Raw genomic sequence first — 22921 nt, 5'->3', positions numbered from 1 at the left:
CACGGAGCAAACCACGTAACGAGAGAGAACCAGACGTTTATGAGTGTAACTGTATGATGGGGTTGCTTGTCATGGCGTGGGGTCAATGGTGAGCTGGAGCCGGTTCGCACCGGTTCACAAGAACTGGTTGCTAAATTTAGAAACCGGTATAGAACTGGTTGCTAAAGGGGCAGGCGGGTGGACAAACTCCGGTCCGCGAGCCACATCTGGCCCATGGGACCGTCCTGTCCGGCCCGCCTGAGCTCCCAGCTGGGGAGGCTCCCCCAGCCCCTCCCCCACTCCCCCACTGCAGAGCCGCAGCGTGCCGAGCCGCCAGTGCCAGCGCAGCTCTGCAGCTCCTGCTGCTTTGAGCAGCATGGTAAGGGGGCCGGGCCAGGGCTGTGAGGAGGGATTGGCAGGGTTGCCCAGAGGGGGGGGCAAGTGGGGCAATTTGCCCCTTGCCCCTTGCCCCAGGCCCCGGGCCCCACAAGGGGCCCCACGAGAATCTCTGAGGCTCCTCCCTGGCCCCGCCTCCGCCTTCCCCCCTACCCAACCCTCCCGTTCCCTGACTGCCCCCCCGAATCTCTGCCCCATCCAACCTCCCCCCCACTCCCTGTCCCCGGGACTCCCTGCCCCTTATCCAACCTGCCCCGGCCCCTTACCATGCCGCTTACCCCCGCCTCCTCCCTCTCCCAGAGCCTCAGCGCACCATGTCCAGGAGCGGCCCTGGACAGCGCTCCAGCAGCATGGCTCCAGTGGGGCCTGAACTCCTGATGCTCAGAGCCGTGTGGTAAGAGGGCGGGGCTGCGAGCTCTGAGCGGGAGGAGCTGCCATAGCTGCCTGGCCGCGCCTCCATGTAGGAGCCAGAGGGGGGACATGCTGCTGCTTCTGGGAGCTGCTTGAGGTAAGCATCGCCTGGAGCCTGCACCCCCTCCTGTGCCCCAACCCCCTGCCCCAATCCCGATCTGCTTCCCACCCTCCGAACCCCTCAGTCCCAGCCCGGAGCATCCTCCTGCACCCCAAACCCCTCATCCCCAACCCCACTCCAGAGTCTGCACCCCAAGCCAGAGCTCTCACACACCCCCAGCACCCCTGCCCCAGCCCAGAGGCCCCTCCCACCCTCTGAACCCCTCAGCCCCAGTCCAGAGCTCCCTCCTGCACCCCAAATCCCTCATCCTCTGGCCCCACACCAGAGCCTGCCCCCCCAGCCGGAGCCCTCAAACCTCCGAACACAACTCCCTGCCCCAGCCTGGTGAAAATGAGCAAGTGAGGGTGGGGAGAGTGAGCAACAGAGGGAGGAGGGATGGAGTGAGCAGGGGCAGGGCCTCTGAGATGGGGCGGGGCATGGGCATGGCTTTGGAGAAGGGGCGGGGCAAGGGTGTTCAGTTTTGTGAGTAGAAAGTTGGCAACCCTAATCTGAAGAGACTGGTCCAGACTTCAGGAGGGAACTCTATGCATTAGGACTGTGGGGGTGAGACTATTGCTTGATTCAAATCCTGTTTAGTTTATAGAATATAGATTGTATGGTTATTTTTATTTTCTTTGGTAACAATCTCTGGCCTTTTATGCCTTCCACTTATAACCACGTGAAATCTATCTTTCTGTAGTTAATAAATCTGTTTCATAGTTTACCTAAAACAGTGTTTTTCTTGAAGTGCTTAGGGAATTGGCTCAGTGTACAAAAGATGGTGCATTGTCCTCTCCATGTTGAGGGAGGGGGAGACTGGATTATAAATTTACACTGGTCAGGCTTCTGAGCAGGGCAGGATGGTACAGCTCAGGGGTGGAAGGCTGGGAAGCTGGGGGGAATTGGCTTGAGCCTCTCTGCTGGTTCATGAGTAAGGCTAAGCTTATGTCATGGTTATTTTTAATAAAAGTCACGGACAGGTCACGGGCAATAAACAAAAATTCACGGAAGCCGTGACCTGTCTGTGACTTTTGCTGTTGTGGCTCCATGGTTTCCCCTGCCACCATGGTAGCTTGGAGCTGTGGGGTTCCCCCTCTGCCCACGGCAGCTGGAAGCCGCAGGGTGACCATGTTTCCCAAAGAGAAAACGGGACCCCCGCCCCCAGCCACTCACCTGAGGCGTCGCCCTTTCCTCTCCCCCCCCCCGTCCCCCACGCCTGTGGCACAAAATACTCTAGTCTCCCATGGGCTGAAATACTTTGCTCTTATTTAGGTTGTCTGGTGTAGTGTGCCGAGTGCGGGTGCTGTCTGGGGCTGGAGGAGGAGGTGAGATCGGATGACCTGGTGATCCCTTCTGGCCTCTGACTCTGCCCCTCTTCTCTCTGCACCGGTTTGGTGCAAGAATGATCAGCAGTTTTAAGGCAGGATCAGGCCCTCTCTGGGGGGTTGCTGTTAGGATTTCTCCTGGCTCTAAGATGTTCCCTGGCATAGGCTGGCCCCGAGGTAATTAACTTCATGCAGATGAATCCAACAGATTCCAGTCTGGATTTGTTCCTGCAAATAAAAACAGCCAGTCCAAATTCTTTGGCACCTAACCAGCCCAGAAGGGCACTGGGCAGGAAAGCCGGGGCAAAGATAAAATGAGCAAAAATGAAATTGAATTTGATTGCATGGAAAGAGCTAAGTAAAGCTGACGGTGGATTGGAGGCTCCTGGAATGCAAAGCAGAGTTTGCAGAGGGGAGTTGAGGATGCAGAGGTAGGGGAAGGGCAGGTGAGATTGCAGAGGGGCAGGGGGCTAAGGGTGTGGGGAAGGGAGGGAGGGAGGAGAAGGGAGCAATACAGCGGTGCACAGAAAATCCAAGGAAGTTTTTTGAGAATGTTGGGGACAACTTCCTGGTGCGAGTGCTGGCAGGGCCGCCCAGAGGATTCAGGGGGCCTGGGGCAAAGCAATTTCGGGGGCCCCTTCCATAAAAAAGGTTGCAATACTATAGAATACTATATTCTCATGGGGGCCCCAGCAGGGCCCGGGGCCTGGGGCAAATTGCCCCACTTGCCCCCCCTCTGGGCGGCCCTGAGTGCTGGAGGAACCAACTAGGGGCCGTGCTCCTCTTGACCTGCTGCTCACAACCAGGGAAGAATTGGTAGGGGAAGTAGAAGTGGGTGGCAACCTGAGCAGCAGTGACCATGAGATGGTCGAGTTCAGGATTCTGACAAACAGGGTCGGCTCTGGCTTTTTTGCCACCCCAAGCAAAACAAAAAACAAAAAAACCTGCAGGGCGGCTGGAGCAGCAAAGCCGAAAAAGAAAAAGAAAAAGAAAAAAAACAAACGTGCGGGACGGCCAGAGCCAGGGTGCAGGGGGACTCCCTGTGCTGCAGACGTGTCCCGGGCAGCAGAGTGCGTGCCCCAGCTACCGGGGAGGAGGGGGAGGGAGTGGGGGAGAGAGAGACGGGGGGCAGCCAGGGCTTCCTTCAGCGGGGCCTTTGCGACACGGCCCTTCCCGCCGCGCCACCTGCCAGGAGGGCTCCGCACCGCTCCGGTCGGTGGGGAGGGAAGGACGCGGGCTGCCCTGCCAGGCTTGCTGCAGACCTGGCACTGGCTGGGGCAGATGGAGCGCGCAGCCCACTCCCAGCAGGGCGTTCCCCTCCTCCGCGCCGCCGCCCCCTATAGAGTGGCTGGAGCGGCGAAGCAAAAAAAAAAGGATTGGAGGGAATGCCGCCCCTTAGAATCTGCCGCCCCAAGCACGAGCTTGCTCGGCTGGTGCCTGGAGCCGGCCCTGCTGACAAAAGGAAGAAAGATGAGGAGCAGAATACAGACCCTGGACTTCAGAAAAGCAGACTCCCAGGATCCCCTGGGAGGCTAATTTGAGGGGGAAAGAAGTATTTTAAGGAAGTCTTATTGAGGGTGCAGGAACAAACCATCCTGATGTGCAGAAAGAACAGTAAATATGGCAGGCGAACAGCTTGGCTTAACAGAGAAATCTTCAGTGAGCTTAAACACGAAAAGGAAGCTTACTTGGGAGGAGTATAAAAATAATGCTTGAGCATGCAGAGGTGTAATCAGGAAGGCCAAAGCACAACTGGAGTTGCAGCTAGCAAGGGATGTGAAGGGTAACAAGAAGGGTTTCTACAGATATGTTAGCAACAAGAAGAAGGTCAGGGAAAGTGTGGGACCCTTACTGAATGGCGAGGCAACCTAGTGACAGATGATGTGGAAAAAGCTGAAGTACTCAATGCTTTTTTTTCCCCCCTTCGGTCTGCACAGACCAGGTCAGCTCCCAGATGGCTGCACTGGGCAGCACAGTATAGGGAGGAGGTGAGGAGCCCTCAGCGGTGAAAGAACAGGTTAAGGACTATTTAGAAAAGCTGGACATGCACAAGTCCAAGGGGCGGATCTAATGCATCCAAGGGTGCTGAGGGAGTTGACTGATGTGATTGCGGATCCATTGGCCATTATCTTTGAATACTCATGGCGATTGGGGGGAGGTCCCAGATGATTGGGAAAAGGCCAGTATCATACCCAGCTTTAAAAAAGGGAAGAAGGCGAATCCGGGGAACTACAGACCGGTCAGCTTCACCTCAGTCCCTGGAAAAATCATCGAGCAGGTCCTCAAGAAATTCATTTTGAAGCACTTGGAGGAGAGGAAGGTGACCAGGAACAGTCAACATGGATTCACCAAGGGCAAGTCATGCCTGACCAACCTGATTGCCTTCTATGATGAGATAACTGGGTCTGTGGATGAGGGGAAAGCAGTGGACCTGATATATCTTGATTTTAGCAAAGCTTTTGATACAGTCTCCCACAGTATTCTTGCCAGCAAGTTAAAGAAGTATGGATTGGATGAATGGACTATAAAGTGGATAGAAAGCTGACTAGATTGTCGGGCTCAATGGGTAGTGATCAATGGCTCCATGTCTAGATGGCAGCCGGTATCAAGTGGAGTACCCCAAGGGTTGGTCCTAGCACTGGTTTTGTTCATTAATTATCTGGATGATGGGATGGATTGCACCCTCAGCAAGTTCACAGATGACACTAAACTGGGGGGAGAGGTGGTTACGCTGGAGGGAAGGGATAGGGTCCAGAGTGACCTAGACAAACAGGAGGATTGGGCCAAAAGAAATCTGATGAGGTTCAACAAGGACAAGTGCAGAGTCCTGCACTTAGGACGGAAGAATCCCATGCACTGCTACAGGCTGGGGACTTACTGGCAAAGCGGTATTCTGCAGCAAAGGACCTGGGGATTACAGTGGATGAGAAGCTGGATATGAGTCGGCAGTGTGCCCTCGTTGCCAAGAAGGCCAACGGCATATTGGGCTGCATTAGTAGGAGTGTTGCCAGCAGATCGAGGGAAGTGATTATTCCCCTCTATTTGGCACTGGTGAGGCCATATCTGGAGTATTGTGTCCAGTTTTGGGCTCCCCCACTACAGAAAGGGTGTGGACAAATTGGAGAGAGTCCAGCGGAGGGCAATGAAAATGATTAGTGGGTTGGGGTACGACTTATGAGGAGAGGCTGAGGGAACTGGGCTTATTTAGTCTGCAGAAGAGAAGAATGAGGGAGGATTTGATAGCTGCTTTCAACTACCTGAAGGGGGTTTCCAAAGAGGATGGAGCTCAGCTGTTCTCAGTGGTGGCAGATGACAGAACAAGGAAGAATGGTCTCAAGTTGCAGTGGGGGAGGTCTAGGATGGATATTAGGAAACACTATTTCACTAGGAGGGCGGTGAAGCACTGGAATGGGTTACCTAGGGAGGTGGTGGAATCTCCTTCCTGTGAGGTTTTTAAGGCCCGACTTGACAAAGCCCTGGCTGGGATGCTTTAGTTGGGGATTGGTCTTGCTTTGAGCAGGGGGTTGGACTAGATGACCTCCTGAGGTCTCTTCCAACCCTAATATTCTATGATTCTCTGATTCTATGGGCAGGGGAGATTGCAGAGGGGCACAGGCTAAGGGTGCAGGAGGGAGGGAGGGAGGGGAAGGGTAGGGGAGATTGCAGAGGGGCAGGGGGCTAAGGGGGCAGGGAAAGGGCAAGTGAGATTGCAGAGGGGCGGCGGGCTGTGGCAAGGTGTGAATACAAACTTAGATAAAGTAGAAATTAGAACTATTGCTTCTAAATTCTTAGTAGCAAAAACTGAATTTGGCAGCGGGCGCCCCACTGCTGCAGACCTGCCCACCCAGGCTGTGAGCGCCACAATGAGCAGGGTCAGACGTGCTCGCCAATGAGTTAAGACACTTCCACAGAAATCCCAGATCCCTGCAAAAATTGTGTCAAGTCCATGGCCAGCGGTGAACCAACAACCCAGCCCGGGATGCCTCAGCTGAGACAAGCCCCCATTCTGAGCATGTGATTATCAAAGATCCCGTCCATATTGCAATGGTCAAAGTGTCCTGCTCAAATGCCCATGTGAAGAACTACATCAATGACTAGCTGTGCTGGGTACTAACCCACCTGAACCCCATGGGTACATATTTGGCACAGCAAACCCTTGCCACTGCTCACCATTGCCTGTGCTATTGTGACTACACGACTATTTTTAGTATGCTAGCTGGATGAGAACTAACACAAGTATTTCTACATGCTGGGAATCACACTCCCAGTGCCACGTGAAGACATACTGGTAGGTGCAGAGAGTTTAAGGGACCTTTCTGATCATCTAGTGTGACCTCCATACACAGACCAGAGAACCTCACCCAGTGATCTCTGCAGCAAACCCAGAACTTCTAGATGAGCTTGAGCAGTGGTTCTGAACCAGGGGTACATGTGCCCTCGGGGGTATACAGAGGTCTTCTGGGAGTACATGAACTCATCTAGAGATTTGCCTAGTTTTACAGCAGGCTACATAAAAAGCACTAGCAAAGTCAGTACAAACTAAAATTTCATACAGACGAAATCCGAAAGGAAGCAATTTGCCAGTAATAGTGTGGCTGGGACATGTTTGTATTTTTATGTCTGATTTTGTAAGCAATGGTTTTTAAGTGAGGTGAAACTTGGGGTACACAAGACAAATCAGCCTCCGGAATAAGGTACAGTAGCCTGGAAAGGCTGAGAGCCACTGAGCTGGGGGGGATCTCTGAAAAAGACACCCAGTCTTGGTTTAAGGAGTCCAAGGGGTGGTGAATCCTCCAGGTCCCTACGTCCATTGCTCCTACGGTCAATGATCCTCATTATTAAAAACATGAACCTTATTTCCAGCCTGAATTTGTTAAGCTTCATCTCCCAGCCACTGCGTTTTCTTCTGCCTTTGACAGATTAAAGAGCCTGCTGCTTTCAGAAAGTTCACCCTGTGTGTGTTCTCATAGACTGTGAGCAAGTCACCTCAGCAATATCACTCAGGCATGCAAGAGTGAAATCAGGAAGGCCAAATTGCACTTGGAGTTGCAGCTAGCAAGAGATGTTAAGAGTAACAAGAAGGGTTTCTTCAGGTATGTTAGCAACAAGAAGAAAGTCAAGGAAAGTGTGGGCCCCTTACTGAATGAGAGAGGCAACCTAGTGACAGAGGATGTGGAAAAAGCTTTTTTTGCCTCTGTCTTCACAAACAAGGTCAGCTCCCAGACTGCTGCACTGGGCAGCACAGTATGGGGAGGAGGTGAACAGCCCTCCATGGAGAAAGAAGTGGTTCGGGACTATTTAGAAAAACTGGATGAGCACAGATCCATGGGGCCAGATGCGCTGCATCAGAGGGTGCTAAAGGAATTGGTGGATGTGATTGCGGAGCAATTGGCCATCATCTTTGACAACTCATGGCGATCAGGGGAGGTCCAGGATGACTGGAAAAAGGCTAATGTAGTGCCCATCTTTAAAAAAGGGAAGAAGGAGGATCCGGGGAACTACAGGCCAGTCAGCCTCACCTCAGTCTCTGGAAAAATCATGGAGCAGGTCCTCAAGGAATCAATTATGAAACACTTAGGCCTGGTCTACACTACGGGTTTAGGTCGACTTTAGCAGCGTTAAATCGAATTAAGCCTGGACACGTTCACACGACGAAGCCCTTTCTTTCGACTTAAAGGGCCCTTTAAACCGGTTTCTTTACACCACCTTCGATGAGGGGATTAGCGATAAAATCGGCCTTTGCGGGTCGGAATTGGGGTAGTGTGGATGGAATTCGACGTTATTGGCCTCCGGGAGCTATCCCACAGTCCTTCATTGTGACTGCTCTGGACAGCACTCTCAACTCAGATGCACTGACCAGGTAGACAGGAAAAGACCCGCGAATGTTTGAATTTCATTTCCTGTTTGCCCAGCGTGGAGAGCACAGGTGACCACGCAGAGCTCATCAGCACAGGTAACCGTGATGGAGTCCCAGGATCGCAAAAGAGCTCCAGCATGGACCGAACAGGAGGTACGGGATCTGCTCGCCATATGGGGAGATGAATCAGTGCTAGGTGAACTCCGTAGCAGTAAAAGAAATGGCAAAGTATTAGAAAAGGTCTCCAAGGCCATGAAGGACCGAGGCCATAACAGGGACACACAGCAGTGCCGCGTGAAAATTAAGGAGCTACGGCAAGCCTACCACAAAGCCAGAGAAGCAAACGGAAGGTCCGGGGCAGAGCCGCAAACTTGCCGCTTCTACGCGGAGCTACATGCCATTCTAGGGGGTGCAGCCACCACTACCCTAACCGTGTGCTATGACTCCGTCAATGGAGAAACACACAGAGAAGAGGGTTCGGGGAACGAGGAAGATGAGGATGGAGGTAATGTAGGTAGCTCACAGCAGCAAGGAAGCGGAGAAACCGGTTTCCCCAACAGCCAGGATATGTTTGTCACCCTGGACCTGGAACCAGTAACCCCCGAACTCACCCAAGACCTTGAGGGCACACACGAGACTTCTGGTGAGTGTACCTTTGTAAATATTACACATGGTTTAAAAGCAAGCGTGTTTAATGATTAATGATTAATTTGCCCTGGCAATCGCGGCCAGTACAGCTACTGGAAAAGTCTGTTAACGTGTATGGGGATGGAGCGGAAATTCTCCAGGGACATCTCCAGAAAGCTCTCCTTCATGTACTCCCAAAGCCTTTGCAAAAGGTTTCTGGGGAGGGCTGCCTTATCCCGTCCGCCATGGTAGGACACTTTAGCACGCCAGGCCAGTAGAACGTAGTCTGGAATCATTGCATAACAAAGCATGGCAGCGTATGGTCCCGGTGTTTGCTGGCATGCAGAAAACATCCATTCCTTTTCTCTCTTTGTTATCCTCAGGAGAGTGATATCATTCACGGTCACCTGGTTGAAATGGGGTGATTTTATTAAGGGGACATTCAGAGGTGCCCGTTCGTGCTCTTCTGAACAGAAATGTTCCCCGCTGTTAACCACGCGGTGGGGGGAGGGGTGAAGTGATCATCCCAGAGAATCGGGTGTGTGTGTGTGGGGGTGGTTTACTTGGGTTTGTGCTGCATGTTAACCCGGAAACCGCAGCCCCTCCTTTTACATTGAAAACCCATTTTAAATGGCCAACCCAATTCATCCTTGATATGGGAAATGAGGGCGCTGCTGTTTGAAACCATTCCCACATGTTAAGAAGGTTAAAAAAGCCAAAAGACTGTGACTTACCATGGCTGCCTGCAAGCCGAAATCTGTTGCCTGGCACTGCGTGAGTGATCTCTCATACCAAATCGGCAGGCAGAGGAAAAATGCGACCTTGTAACGAAAGAGTGTACCCACTGTTCTCTAAAATGTGTCTTTTTTAACCACCTCTCCCTTCTCCTCCACCAGCTGCAAATGTTTCGCCTTTGCAGAGGCTAGTGAACATTAGAAAGAAAAAACGGAGGACGTGGGACGATATGTTCACGGAGCATAGACCAGAGTGCCTGAAGACGCGAGCATCATGTACCTTTCCCGGCCATCCCACGTTGATGTTGGTGAAACGTCCCTTGTGATCCACCAGGGCTTGCAGCAGCATTGAAAAGCACCCCTTGCGGTTTATGTACTCTGTGGCTTGGTGCTCCGGTGCCAAGATAGGGATATGGGTTCCGTCTATGGCCCCACCACAGTTTGGGAATCCCATTTCAGCAAAACCATCCACTATTGCCTGCACGTTGCCCAGAGTCACTACCCTTGACATCACCAGGTCTTTCATTGCCCTGGCAAGTTGGATCACAGCAGCCCCCACAGTACATTTGCCCACTCCAAATTGATTCCCGACTGACCGGTAGCTGTCTGGCGTTGCAAGCTTCCACAGAGCTATCGCCACTCGCTTCTCAACTGTGAGGGCTGCTCTCATCCTGGTATTCTGGCGCTTCAGGGCAGGGGAAAGCAAGTCACAAAGTTCCATGAAAGTGCCCTTACGCATGCAAAAGTTTCGCAGCCACTGGGAATCGTCCCACACCTGCAGCACGATGCGGTCCCACCAGTCTGTGCTTGTTTCCCGGGCCCAGAATCGGCGTTCCACGGCATGAACCTGCCCCAGTGACACCATGATTTCCACATTGCTGGGGCCCGTGCCTTGTGAGAGGTCTATGTCCATGTCAATTTCCTCATCACTCTCTTCGCCGCACTGCAATTGCCTCCTCGGCTGGTCCAGGTTTCGCCTTGGCATGTCCTGGCTCTGCATATACTCCAGGACAATGCGCGTGGTGTTCATAGTGCTCATAATTGCCGCGGTGATCTGAGCGGGCTCCATGATCCCAGTGCTAGCTATGGCGCCTGGTCTGAAAAAAGGCGCGAAACTAGTATCTGACGGACCAGGAGAAGGAGGGAGGGCCGAGTGACGACATGGCGTACAGGTACAGGTACAGGGAATTAAAATCAAGAAAGGTGGCTGTGCATCAGGGAGAAACACAAACAACTGTCACACAGAATGGTCCCCCCAAAGATTAAACTGAAAACCCTGGGTTTAGCAGGCCGTTGATTTCACGGAGGGAGGGGAAGCAAATGAATACAGAACAAATCTATTTTTTACATCTTAAGCTGGCAGCCGACGGTGCAGCATGACTGATAGCCTCTGCAGTACGACGACGACGGATACCAGTCGTAATATACCATCTTCTACCAAAAGGCAAGGGGCTGCTGCTGTGTAGCAATGCAGCCCCACGTCTGCCAGCCCCACGTCTGCCAGCACCCAGATCGCCCTCGGCCTCTTCTGAGTGCTTAGCAGACAACACTGGGCAATTGGCAGAAAATAGCATACTACGACTGATAGCCATCATCATCGAGACAGTAGCATGTCTGCCCAGGTGCCCATGATTGACAGCCACTGCAGTACGACGACAATGGTTACCAATCGTAATATACCATCTTCTACCAAAAGGCAAGGGGCTGGTGCAATGCAGCCCTACGGCTGCCAGCCCCACGACTATTAGTCATGCTACACCGTCTACCACCAAAAGGCAGTTAGCAGCTGCTGCTGTGTAGCAATGCAGTCCCACGTCTGCCGGCACCCAGAGGACATATGGTGACGGTGAGCTCAGCTGAGCTGAGCGGGCTCCATGCTTGCTGTGGTATGTTGTCTGCACAGGTAACCCAGGTAAAAAGGCGCGAATCTATTGTCTGCCGTTGCTGTGACGGAGGGGGAGGGGCCTGGCGACATGTACCCAGAACTTCCCGCGACACTGTTTTGCATCATCCGGGCATTGGGATCTCAACCCAGAATTCCAATGGGCGGCGGAGACTGCGGGAACTGTGGGATAGCTGTGGGATAGCTACCCATAGTGCAATGCTCCGGAAGTCGACGCTAGCCTCGGTACTGTGGGCGCGGTCCGCCGACTAGAGCACTTAGAGCATTTTATGTGGGGACACACACAATCGGCTGTATACAACCGATTTCTATAAAACCGGCTTCTATAAATTCGAACTAATTTCGTAGTGTAGACATACCCTTAGAGGAGAGGAAAGTGATCAGGAACAGTCAGCATGGATTCACCAAGGGGAAGTCGTGCCTGACTAACCTAATTGCCTTCTATGATGAGATAATTGGCTCTGTGGATGAGGGGAAAGCAGTGGATGTGTTATTCCTTGACTTTAGCAAAGCTTTTGATATGGTCTCCCACAGTATTCTTGCCGCCAAATTAAAGAAGTATGGGCTGGATGAATGGACTGTAAGGTGGATAGAAAGCTGGCTAGATCGTCGGGCTCAACGGGTAGTGATCAATGGCTCCATGTCTAGTTGGCAGCCGGTTTCAAGCGGAGTGCCCCAAGGGTAGGTCCTGGTGCCAGTTTTGTTTAATATCTTTATTAATGATCTGGAGGATGGTGTGGACTGCACTCTCAGCAAGTTTGCAGATGACACTAAACTGGGAGGCGTGGTAGATACGCTGGAGGGTAGGGATCAGATACAGAGGGACCTAGACAAATTAGAGTATTGGGCCAAAAAAACCCTGATGAGGTTCAACAAGGACAAGTGCAGAGTCCTGCACTTAGGACGGAAGAATCCTATGCACTGCTACAGACTAGGGACCGAATGGCTAGGTAGCAGTTCTGCAGAAAAGGACCTAGGGGTCACAGTGGACGAGAAGCTGGATATGAGTCAACAGTGTACTCTTGTTGCCAAGAAGGCTAATGGCATTTTGGGCTGTATAAGTAGGGGCATTGCCAGCAACAAGGAAAGTGATCATTTCCCTTTATTCGACATTGGTGAGGCCTCATCTGGAGTACTGTGTCCAGTTTTGGGCCCCACACTACAAGAAGGATGTGGAAATATTGGAAAGAGTCCAGCGGAGGGCAACAAAAATGATTAGGGGTCTGGAGCACATGATTTATGAGGAGAGGCTGAGGAAACTGGGATTGTTTAGTCTCCAGAAGAGAAGAATGAGGGGGGATTTGATAGCAGTTTTCAATTACCTGAAGGGGGGTTCCAAAGAGGATGGAGCTCGGCTGTTCTCAGTGGTGGCAGATGACAGAACAAGGAGCAATGGTCTCAAGTTGCAATGGGGGAGGTCCAGGTTGGATATTAGGAAACACTATTTCACTAGGAGGGTGGTGAATCACTGGAATGCATTACCTAGGGAGGTGGGGGAATCTCCTTCCTTGGAGGTTTTTAAGGCCCGGCTTGACAAAGCCCTGGCTGGGATGTTTTAGTTGGGAATTCGTCCTGCTATGAGCAGGGAGTTGGACTAGATGACCTCCTGAGGTCCCTTCCAACCCTGATATTCTATGATTCTATGATTCTAAGTCACCTCTTACCCATCAATTCGTTGGTAATGTAAATAGATGGGACTTCTGTGGACTGTTGCCCTAAGGCAGGTTTTCTAGTCCTCCTAGAATCATAGATGTGTAGGGCTGGAAGGGACCTCAAGAGACCACCTAGCCCAGCGCCCTGAGCTGAGGCAGGGCCAAGGACACTTAGGCCATCCCCCAAATTGGTCTTGTAGCTCTTTTCTGAGCCCTTGAGTGATGCGAACGCGAAGCATTCCAATCCCATGAGCCAGTCACCCCTCATGAGAGCGGATCAGAAATCGAGAGATGGTTAAAAATAACAACCGTGGGGATTTTTGGTTTGGCTTTTGGGTTTTGTGTCTTTAGGGCTCACCTTCTTCAGCTTTTCACCCCTCCATTAGGGCTAGAAACTTATTTTCACAAAAATTGAAAGCCGCAAGGCTCTTGTAATCACCTGAGTCCAGGAGTTGGGACTTTCCGAAAACTCCAAATATCAGGCACAGAGCTGGCCTCAGTCTGTCTGGTGGGGTGGGGGTGACTGTTCAGGTCCCACCTGATGCAACATCAGCTCCTGAGATAGGTGACCCTGCCAGCAGATAGGGGATCTTGGAGGACAACTACTGCACTGGTGGGGTGCAAAATAAACTTTATTAAGAAAATGCAAAAACAGGGAAAATTCAATAGTGAGGGGTACGGGGTTTGTTAAGGTAGACAATTGGGGAGGGGTTTCTTTTAGTAAATAGGATAGGGGGTTTCAATAGTGGGGTACAATACAGTGGGGTCCAATACAGTTGGTAACCAATTAACACTGAAGTATAAATGTAACAGGTAGCTAACAGTTCCTATGTAAAAGGTGTGTCACAGCAGCATATAACCAACTAACAGTTATGGGTAAAATCTGTTAAATAACCAACAACTCTAGGTAAAAATATGTCACAGTGGTGTAAATGTAAAATGTGAGGTGTGTTAGAGAGAAAAAGGGTAACCAATGGGGTTTTATGCTAGACTTCAGTAATACAATTGAGGTTTGGCAGCAGCAGGAGCGGGGTGAGCACGTGGGGGAAGGGATTAAAAGAGAGAGAGAGAGAAAGGCAGTGGTAGAGGAGTGAGGTTGGAGGATGGGGGAAGAGGAGCATGTGGTGGAGCAGAGACCAAAGGCAGAGGCGCTGCGGAGGGAGATTTAAACTCAGGGAGACACAGAGAGCAGACAGGCTGCAAGTTTAAACAGCAGAGAGACTGCAACGAGTGACTGGGGAGCTCGGGGGGAGACACAGGCAAGCTCAGGGTGGGGGGTTAGGGCAGCGGGAAGACAGACTTAACCACAATTATACAGAACACAGTCAAATCTTATCTATGATCTAACTTAACCAAGACTACACAAATTAGCAAGTAACAGAACACAATGCAACAATTTTTTAAACCTAACTTACAGAGCACAATACAAACAATTCTTTAAACCTAACTTAACCACAGCTATGCAAAATGAAATTACAACTTATCTAGACTAAGAACCTGATTCTAATAGGTGCACCTTACACTATGCCGCTTCTTTGATCGGGAGGGGGAGCAGTTCCGGAGGGCAGAGTGGTGTGTGCCCAGGGTACAGCCCCGGTGGGGGGGGGGGGGGGGGGCTAACTAGTGGTGGTTGCAGCAGTGGGGTGGCTGCAAGCCGGCAGCCCAGGATACAGTCCAGGAAGGCACAGCCTAGCAGCGGCACAGGCTTATTTCCAGCAGCAAAGGCGCTGCGGAGCAAGAAACAGATTACAAATACAGACCAAGGAGTTAGCTTGGGTCTGTCTGCTGGGGAAACAAGGCCAGCAGCTAGGACAGGGGGAGTTTGCAAGAGGGAGTTCTTACCAATCCCCAGGACAGCAGCAAGCGCAGAGACAGGAACGGAAGTAGCATCGGAGGATGGAGAGAGGACTCGATTCGCTTACAATAATCAGGAGATCTCCAGGCACAAATTTTGTTGTTCGTGGGAGGGGAGTTTAAAAACGGGGGTACGCTCAAAAACAAATGAGAGCGGGGAGAGGGCCCCCCAAAGACCCCTAGCTGATCAGACCAGGTGGCAAAGCAAGGACCTTCTCCGAGGTCTGATCAGAAAATGTCCGGCTTTAAAGGCAAACTCAGGCAGTTTCCCACCAGTACTTTTGATTGGCCCCTCTTGATACAGGGGAGGAGAGAAGGCAGGGAAAGGCTGCAGGTAAGCACAGGCATGCCTGGGCATGTTCTGAGCCACAGGTATGACTCATATGCTTAATTAGTTGGCCACTTCAGGTCTTGCATTTCTGGGCAGCTCCCCCAACACCGAGCCCGGGTCTGAACAAAGGAACCAAACAAAGAAGCAAGAAGCCCCCTCCCTAGGCAGAGCAATGGCTCCAGTTGGGGTACGTCTATACTTACTTCCTGGTCCGGATGTAAGCGATCGATCTTCTGGGATCGATTTATTGCGTCTTGTCTAGACGCGATAAATCGATCCCGGATTGATCCCGGAAATGCTTGCCGTCAACGCCGGTACTCCAGCTCAGCGAGAGTAGTATGCGGCATCGATGGGGGAGCCTTCCTGCCGCGTCTGGACCCGCGGTAAGTTCGGACTAAGGTACTTCGAATTCAGCTACGTTATTAACATAGCTGAATTTGCGTACCTTAGTCCGAAGTGGGGGGTTAGTGTGGACCAGGCCTTAGTCTGTACAAGCCATTCCTATGAATAGGGCTGTGACTTTAGTTAGCACAATGGCCAGGAGGGGCGGCCACACAGGACAAACAGAAAGGAGAGGGGGAAAAGGAATGCAGCAGGGGGACAGCTGTAACAGACAGTAGGAACCTAAGTCTGTCTCTTGGTCTATGTTACACGGGAGGTCACACTAGACAATCCTGTCTGCCCTTCAAATCCATGACTAGTTTAGTTGGGGGGTGGAAGATGCAATTGTCTGCTAGAGCAGGGACCCAGCTGACTATTCAGCGTTGTGGACAATGTTGTGTTTTACAGGTAAGTGCACAGATACGTTCCCGGGGAGTCTCCTGGCTGTTGGTGTGGCAGTGTCATACGCAGCTAGCTAGTGCCCCGTGTGATACACGAAGCGTGCGGGATAACACAAAAGGCGAGGCCACACAGTCAAGTGGTCTGGGGCTAGCTCGGCAGCCCTAGTCAATTCCCAGCTCTGACACAGGATGCCTGGGCGACCTTGGGCAAGTCCCGTCGTTTCTCGTTTCTCTGTGCCTGAGTTCTGCAGCTAGAGAATAGGTCTCATAGTGCTGTCCTGCCTGCCAGGGTAGGTGAAGATTAACATTAAAGATTGCGAGGCATTCAGATGCTCTGGCCACAGGGACCAGGTAAGTACCTAAGACAGCTAGACAATAGTTGGACAGATTTTTATATCTAAGTAGGCCAGCTACGGTCTGCTGTTATTCAAAGGGTGTTACTAGCCACCGAGCATTCTGTCAGCAGGCAGTGGACCAATGCCAGGCAAAGCACGTTGGAAAGAATAGTTTGATTTACTCAGAGACGTTGCTGGGTCATAAATTAACTGTAATCTCTCAGATGACAGCTCTGTGCAGCTCAGTGAAGACTTCTCCTCAAGGCACAGCCACAGCCAGAAAAGCAAACAAGATGTTAGGCTGCCTAAGGGATAGGATGGAGAAGAATCCTGCCAATATTAGAATCATAGGATATCAGGGTTGGAAGGGACCTCAGGAGGTCATCTAGTCCAACCCCCTGCTCAAAGCAGGACCAATCCCCACGGAAAGCCATGGTACAGATCAATGGCATGCCCTTCTTTGGAATGCAAACGGGTCACCGAAAGAGAGAGAGCAGAATAGAGGAGGCTAAAATATGGGCGACCAAAATAATATGGAGCCTCAAGAGACTTCCATATGAAGAAGAATGGGACTGGTTGGTTTAGCGAGGAAATGCATCCGAAGGGCATGGGCCCAGGGGACTGAACAGAGTAGCAAAGGGAGAGACAAAGTAGGTGAAGTAATATCTGTTACTGGACCAATGTCTGCTGGTGGAAAGTCCAAGATTTCAAGCTACACAGAGCTCTTCTTCAGGGCTGGGGAAGGAAGCAGCATGATGAAGAGCTCTGGGTGGCTCAGAACCTTGTACCTGCCACCAACAGAAGTTGGTCCAATAAAAGATACCTTGCCTCTCTCATACCCTGGGACCTACACAGCTACAACAACACTGCAAACAACTATCAAATAGCAAAGGTAGCTTGGTAGTTTTTCTTACCTTTTCATAACTCACTCATCACGGGGAATGAAATGGCAAGCAGCTAGAAGCTAATACTTTACACATGTAATAAACTAGCGGAACTCGCTGCCACATGACGTCATAGGAAGTTAAGAGCCTAGGAGGGATACAAGCCCTGCAGTTTCTGAGCATGAGGCACCCTTGCTCTGATGGGGACTAGGAAGGGACTTCTCCTCTGGGTAAGTAACTCTGAGATGCCCAGGAGTGGATAATCACAAAGCGTCTGGGGGTAGCAGAGAGCTCAGTGAGAATCTCCTCTGCATGGAGCTTTCCTAAGACCGTTCCATCGGGGAAGGGGGGAACCCTCCTGCAGCATGACCAGTAGCTATGACCCAGGCTCATCTGCAGGAAGCCTCCTCATTGGTGGCCGGATCCTAGGGCTCCACAGCAGTGGTGCTGGCAGGGTCTTTCCAGCGGCCCTGGGGCCCCTCCCGAGCTAGTCACCAACCTTTGAGCAGAGCACCAGGGAGTCAGGGCAAGGGGAGGTGCCCTTGAGGGGAGATCTAATGCAGAGGGGTGGCTCTGTGCCCCACTCCAGGACACATGACCTAGCCCCCTTTCTTTTGGCTTATGAAGGGAGAGCTCCTGGAGCTGGAGGGAGAGGAGGGAGGCCATGCTCATGAGTGTGCGACTCTGGCCCGACTGTGTGAACTCAACACCTTCTCACCCACAGGTCTGCAGGGGGGCTAGAACAATGTGTATAGTGCGGGGGCTGACAGCCACTGAACCAAACTGTAGACCCTGGTTATAATGGAAACCACTTCAAGCCAGGGGGTGCAGGAGCACCCCTAGTTCCAGCACCTATGCAGGTCTGCTCCTGGGGCACTCGGAGTCGGAGCTGCTGGTGCCAGCAGCAAACCAGCCCTCGCTGCTTTCCCTTCCTCTCCAGCTTGCAGGAGTCAGCCCAGCACTGGGAGAGGGAGATGGCTCTTGTGCATCCTGACAGGAGTGTGTATGGCCTGGTCTACACTACGGGTTTAGGTCGACTTTAGCAGCGTTAAATCGAATTAAGCCTGGACACGTCCACACGACGAAGCCCTTTCTTTCGACTTAAAGGGTCCTTTAAACCGGTTTCTTTACACCACCTCCGACGAGGGGATTAGCAATAAAACCGGCCTTTGCGGGTCGGAATTGGGGTAGTGTGGACAGAATTCGACGTTATTGGCCTCCGGGAGCTATCCCACAGTGCTTCATTGTGACCGCTCTGGACAGCACTCTCAACTCAGATGCACTGACCAGGTAGACAGGAAAAGACCCGCGAATGTTTGAATTTCATTTCCTGTTTGCTCAGCGTGGAGAGCACAGGTGACCACGCAGAGCTCATCAGCACAGGTAACCGTGATGGAGTCCCAGGATCGCAAAAGAGCTCCAGCATGGACCGAACGGGAGGTACGGGATCTGCTCGCCATATGGGGAGATGAAGCAGTGCTAGGTGAACTCCGTAGCAGTAAAAGAAATGGAAAAGTATTAGAAAAGATCTCCAAAGCCATGATGGACCGAGGCCATAACAGGGACACACAGCAGTGCCGCGTGAAAATTAAGGAGCTACGGCAAGCTTACCACAAAGCCAGAGAAGCAAACGGAAGGTCCGGGGCAGAGCCGCAAACTTGCCGCTACTACGCGGAGCTGCATGCGATCCTAGGGGGTGCAGCCACCACTACCCCAACCGTGTGCTATGACTCTCTCACTGGAGAAACACACAGGGAAGACGGTTCGGGGAACGAGGAAGATGAGGATGGAGGTACTGTAGGTAGCTCACAGCAGCAAGGAAGCGGAGAAACCGGTTTCCCCAACAGCCAGGATATGTTTGTGACCCTGGACCTGGAACCAGTAACCCCCGAACTCACCCAAGACCCTCAGGGCACACAGGAGACCTCTGGTGAGTGTACCTTTGTAAATATTTGTAAACATTACACACACAAAAAGCAAGCATGTTTAATGATTAATTTGCCCTGGCAATCGCGGCCAGTACATCTACTGGAAAAGTCTGTTAACGTGTATGGGGATGGAGCGGAAATCCTCCAGGGACATCTCCAGAAAGCTCTCCTTTATGTACTCCCAAAGCGTTTGCAAAAGGTTTCTGGGGAGGGCTGCCTTATCCCGTCCGCCATGGTAGGACACTTTACCACGCCAGGCCAGTAGCACGTAGTCTGGAATCATTGCATAACAAAGCATGGCAGCGTATGGTCCCGGTGTTTGCTGGCATGCAGACAATATCCATTCCTTATCTCTCTTTGTTATCCTCAGGAGAGTGATATCATTCACGGTCACCTGGTTGAAATGGGGTGATTTTATTAAGGGGACATTCAGAGGCGCCCGTTCGTGCTCTTCTGAACAGAAATGTTCCCCGCTGTTAACCACGCGGTGGAGGGGAGGGGTGAAGTGATCATCCCAGAGAATCGTGTGTGTGTGTGGGGGGGGGTGGTTTACTTGTGTTTGTGCCGCATGTTAACCGGGAAACCGCAGCCCCTCCTTTTACATTGAAAACCCATTTTAAATGGACAACCCAATTCATCCTTGATATGGGAAATGCGCTGCTGTTTGCAACCTTTCCCGCATGTTAAGAAGGTTAAAAAAGCCAAAACACTGTGGCCTACCATGGCTGCCTGCAAGCCGAAATATGCGACCTTGTAATGAAAGAGTGTACCCATTGTTCTCTAAAATGTGTCTTTTTTAACTACCTCTCCCTTCTCCTCCACCAGCTGCAAATGTTTCTCCTTCGCAGAGGCTAGTGAACATTAGAAAGAGAAAACGTAGGACGAGGGACGATATGTTCACGGAGCTGCAGATGTCCTCCCACGCTGATAGAGCACAGCAGAATGCGTGGAGGCAGTCAATGTCGAAGATGAGAAAAGCACAATATGAACGAGAGGAGAGGTGGCGGGCTGAATGGCGGGATGAAAAGAGCAAGTGGCGGGCTGAAGACGATAGGTGGCGTCAGCTTGCAGACAGACGGCAAGAGTCAATGCTCCGTCTGCTGGAGCATCAAACTGATATGCTCGAGCATATGGTTGAGCTGCAGGAAAGGCAGCAGGAGCAGAGACCGCCGCTACAGCCCCTGTGTAACCAACAGCCCTCCTCCCCAAGTTCCATAGCCTCCTCACCAAGACGCCCAAGAACACGGTGGGGGGGCCTCCGTCCACCCAGTCACTCCACCCTAGATGATCGCCCAAGCATCAGAAGGCTGGCCTTCAATAAGAGTTAAAGTTTTAAAATGCAGTGTGTCCTTTTCCATCCCTCCTCCCCCACCCATCCCAGGCTACCTTGGCAATTATCCCCCTACTTCTGTGAGGAACTAATAAAGAATGCATGAATGTGAAAAAACAATGACTTTATTGCCTCTGCAAGCGGGAGGGGAGGGGAGGGTGGGGTGGGGTGGTTGGTTTACAGGGAAGTAGAGTGAACCGGGTCGGGGGGGGGGGGTTGGAGGGTTCATCAAGGAGAAACAAACAGAAGTTTCACACAGTAGCCTGGCCAGTCACAAAACTCATTTTCAAAGCTTCTCTGATGCGCACCGCGCCCTGCTGTGCTCCTCTAACCGCCCTGGTGTCTGGCTGCACGTAATCAGCGGCCAGGCGAGTTGCCTCAACCTCCCACCCCGCCATAAAGGTCTCCCCCTTACTCTCACAGATATTGTGGAGCGCACAGCAAGCAGCAATAACAATGGGGATATTCTTTTCGCTGAGGTCTGAGCGAGTCAGTAAGCTGCGCCAGCGCGCTTTTAAACGTCCAAATGCACATTCCACCACCATTCGGCACTTGCTCAGCCTGTAGTTGAACAGGTCCTGACTCCTGTCCAGGCTGCCTGTGTACGGCTTCATGAGCCATGGCATTAAGGGGTAGGCTGGGTCCCCAAGGATCACGATAGGCATTTCAACATCCCCAACGGTTACTTTCTGGTCCGGGAAGAAAGTCCCTTCCTCCAGCTTTCGAAACAGAGCAGAGTTCCTGAAGACGCGAGCATCATGTACCTTTCCCGGCCATCCCACGTTGATGTTGGTGAAACGTCCCTTGTGATCCACCAGGGCTTGCAGCAGCATTGAAAAGTACCCCTTGCGGTTTACGTAGTCGGTGGCTTGGTGCTCCGGTGACAAGATAGGGATATGGGTTCCGTCTATGGCCCCGCCACAGTTTGGGAATCCCATTTCAGCAAAACCATCCACTATTGACTGCACGTTGCCCAGAGTCACTACCCTTGATATCACCAGGTCTTTCATTGCCCTGGCAAATTGGATCACAGCAGCCCCCACCGTAGATTTGCCCACTCCAAATTGATTCCCGACTGACCGGTAGCTGTCTGGCGTTGCAAGCTTCCACAGGGCTATCGCCACTCGCTTCTCAACTGTGAGGGCTGCTCTCATCTTGGTATCCTGGCGTTTCAGGGCAGGGGAAAGCAAGTCACAAAGTTCCATGAAAGTGCCCTTACGCATGCGAAAGTTTCGCAGCCACTGGGAATCGTCCCATACCTGCAGCACGATGCGGTCCCACCAGTCTGTGCTTGTTTCCCGGGCCCAGAATCGGCATTCCACGGCATGAACCTGCCCCAGTGACACCATGATTTCCACATTGCTGGGGCCTGTGCCTTGTGAGAGGTCTATGTCCATGTCAATTTCCTCATCACTCTCTTCGCCGCGCTGCAATCGCCTCCTCGGGTGGTCCGGGTTTCGCCTTGGCATGTCCTGGCTCTGCATATACTCCAGGACAATGCGCGTGGTGTTCATAGTGCTCATAATTGCCGCGGTGATCTGAGCGGGCTCCATGATCCCAGTGCTAGCTATGGCGCCTGGTCAGAAAAAAGGCGCAAAAGTAGTATCTGATGGACCAGGAGAAGGAGGGAGGGTGGGAGGGAGGGATGGCCGAGTGACGACATGGCGTACAGGTACAGGAACAGGGAATTAAAATCAAGAAAGGTGGCTGTGCATCAGGGAGAAACACAAACAACTGTCACACAGAATGGTCCCCCCAAAGATTAAACTGAAAACCCTGGGCTTAGCAGGCCGTTGATTTCACGAAGGAAGGGGAAGCAAATGAATACAGAACAAATCTATTTTTTACATCTTAAGCTGGCAGCCGACGGTGCAGCATGAGTGATAGCCTCTCCAGTATGATGATGACGGATACCAATCATAATATACCATCGTCTGCAAGGGGCTGCTGCTGTGTAGCAATGCAGCCCCACGTCTGCCAGCCCCACGTCCGCCAGCACCCAGCATCGCCCTCGGCCTCTTCTGGGTGCTTAGCAGACAATATTGGGCAATTGGCAGAAAATAGTATACTACGACTGGTAGCCATCATCATCAAAACAGTAGCATGTCTGCCCAGGTGGCCATGATTGACAGCCACTCCAGTACGACGACGATGGATACCAGTCATAATATACCATCGCCTACCAAAGGGCAAGGGGCTGGTGCAATGCAGCCCTACGGCTGCCAGCCCCACGGCTATCACTCATGCTACACCGTCTACCACCAAAAGGCAGTTAGCAGCTGCTGCTGTGTAGCAATGCAGTCCCACGTCTGCCGGCACCCAGAGGACATATGGTAACGGTGAGCTCAGCTGAGCTGAGCGGGATCCATGCTTGCCGTGGTATGTTGTCTGCACAGGTAACCCAGGTAAAAAGGCGCGAATCTATTGTCTGTTGTTGCTGTGACGAGGGGGGAGGGGCCTGACGACATGTACCCAGAACCGCCCGCGACACTG

General features: G+C 52.0%; 1 protein-coding gene across 1 annotated transcript; it reads left to right on the top strand.

The window, feature by feature from the left end:
- The first annotated feature begins 18184 nt into the window (after window positions 1-18184).
- Window positions 18185-20560, top strand: LOC135977140 (uncharacterized). The gene is made up of 2 exons (XM_065576392.1): window positions 18185-19100; window positions 19924-20560. Exons 1-2 carry the CDS (start codon window positions 18563-18565, stop codon window positions 20424-20426), a joined length of 1041 nt encoding a protein of 346 aa, XP_065432464.1. The 5' UTR covers window positions 18185-18562; the 3' UTR covers window positions 20427-20560.
- Window positions 20561-22921: the final 2361 nt, after the last annotated feature.

This window comes from Chrysemys picta, chromosome 22 (assembly GCF_011386835.1).
Source record: "Chrysemys picta bellii isolate R12L10 chromosome 22, ASM1138683v2, whole genome shotgun sequence".
NCBI lineage: Eukaryota > Metazoa > Chordata > Testudines > Emydidae > Chrysemys > Chrysemys picta.
Note: the sequence above shows the minus strand (reverse complement) of the source record. Positions and strands in the feature narration are given on the sequence as shown.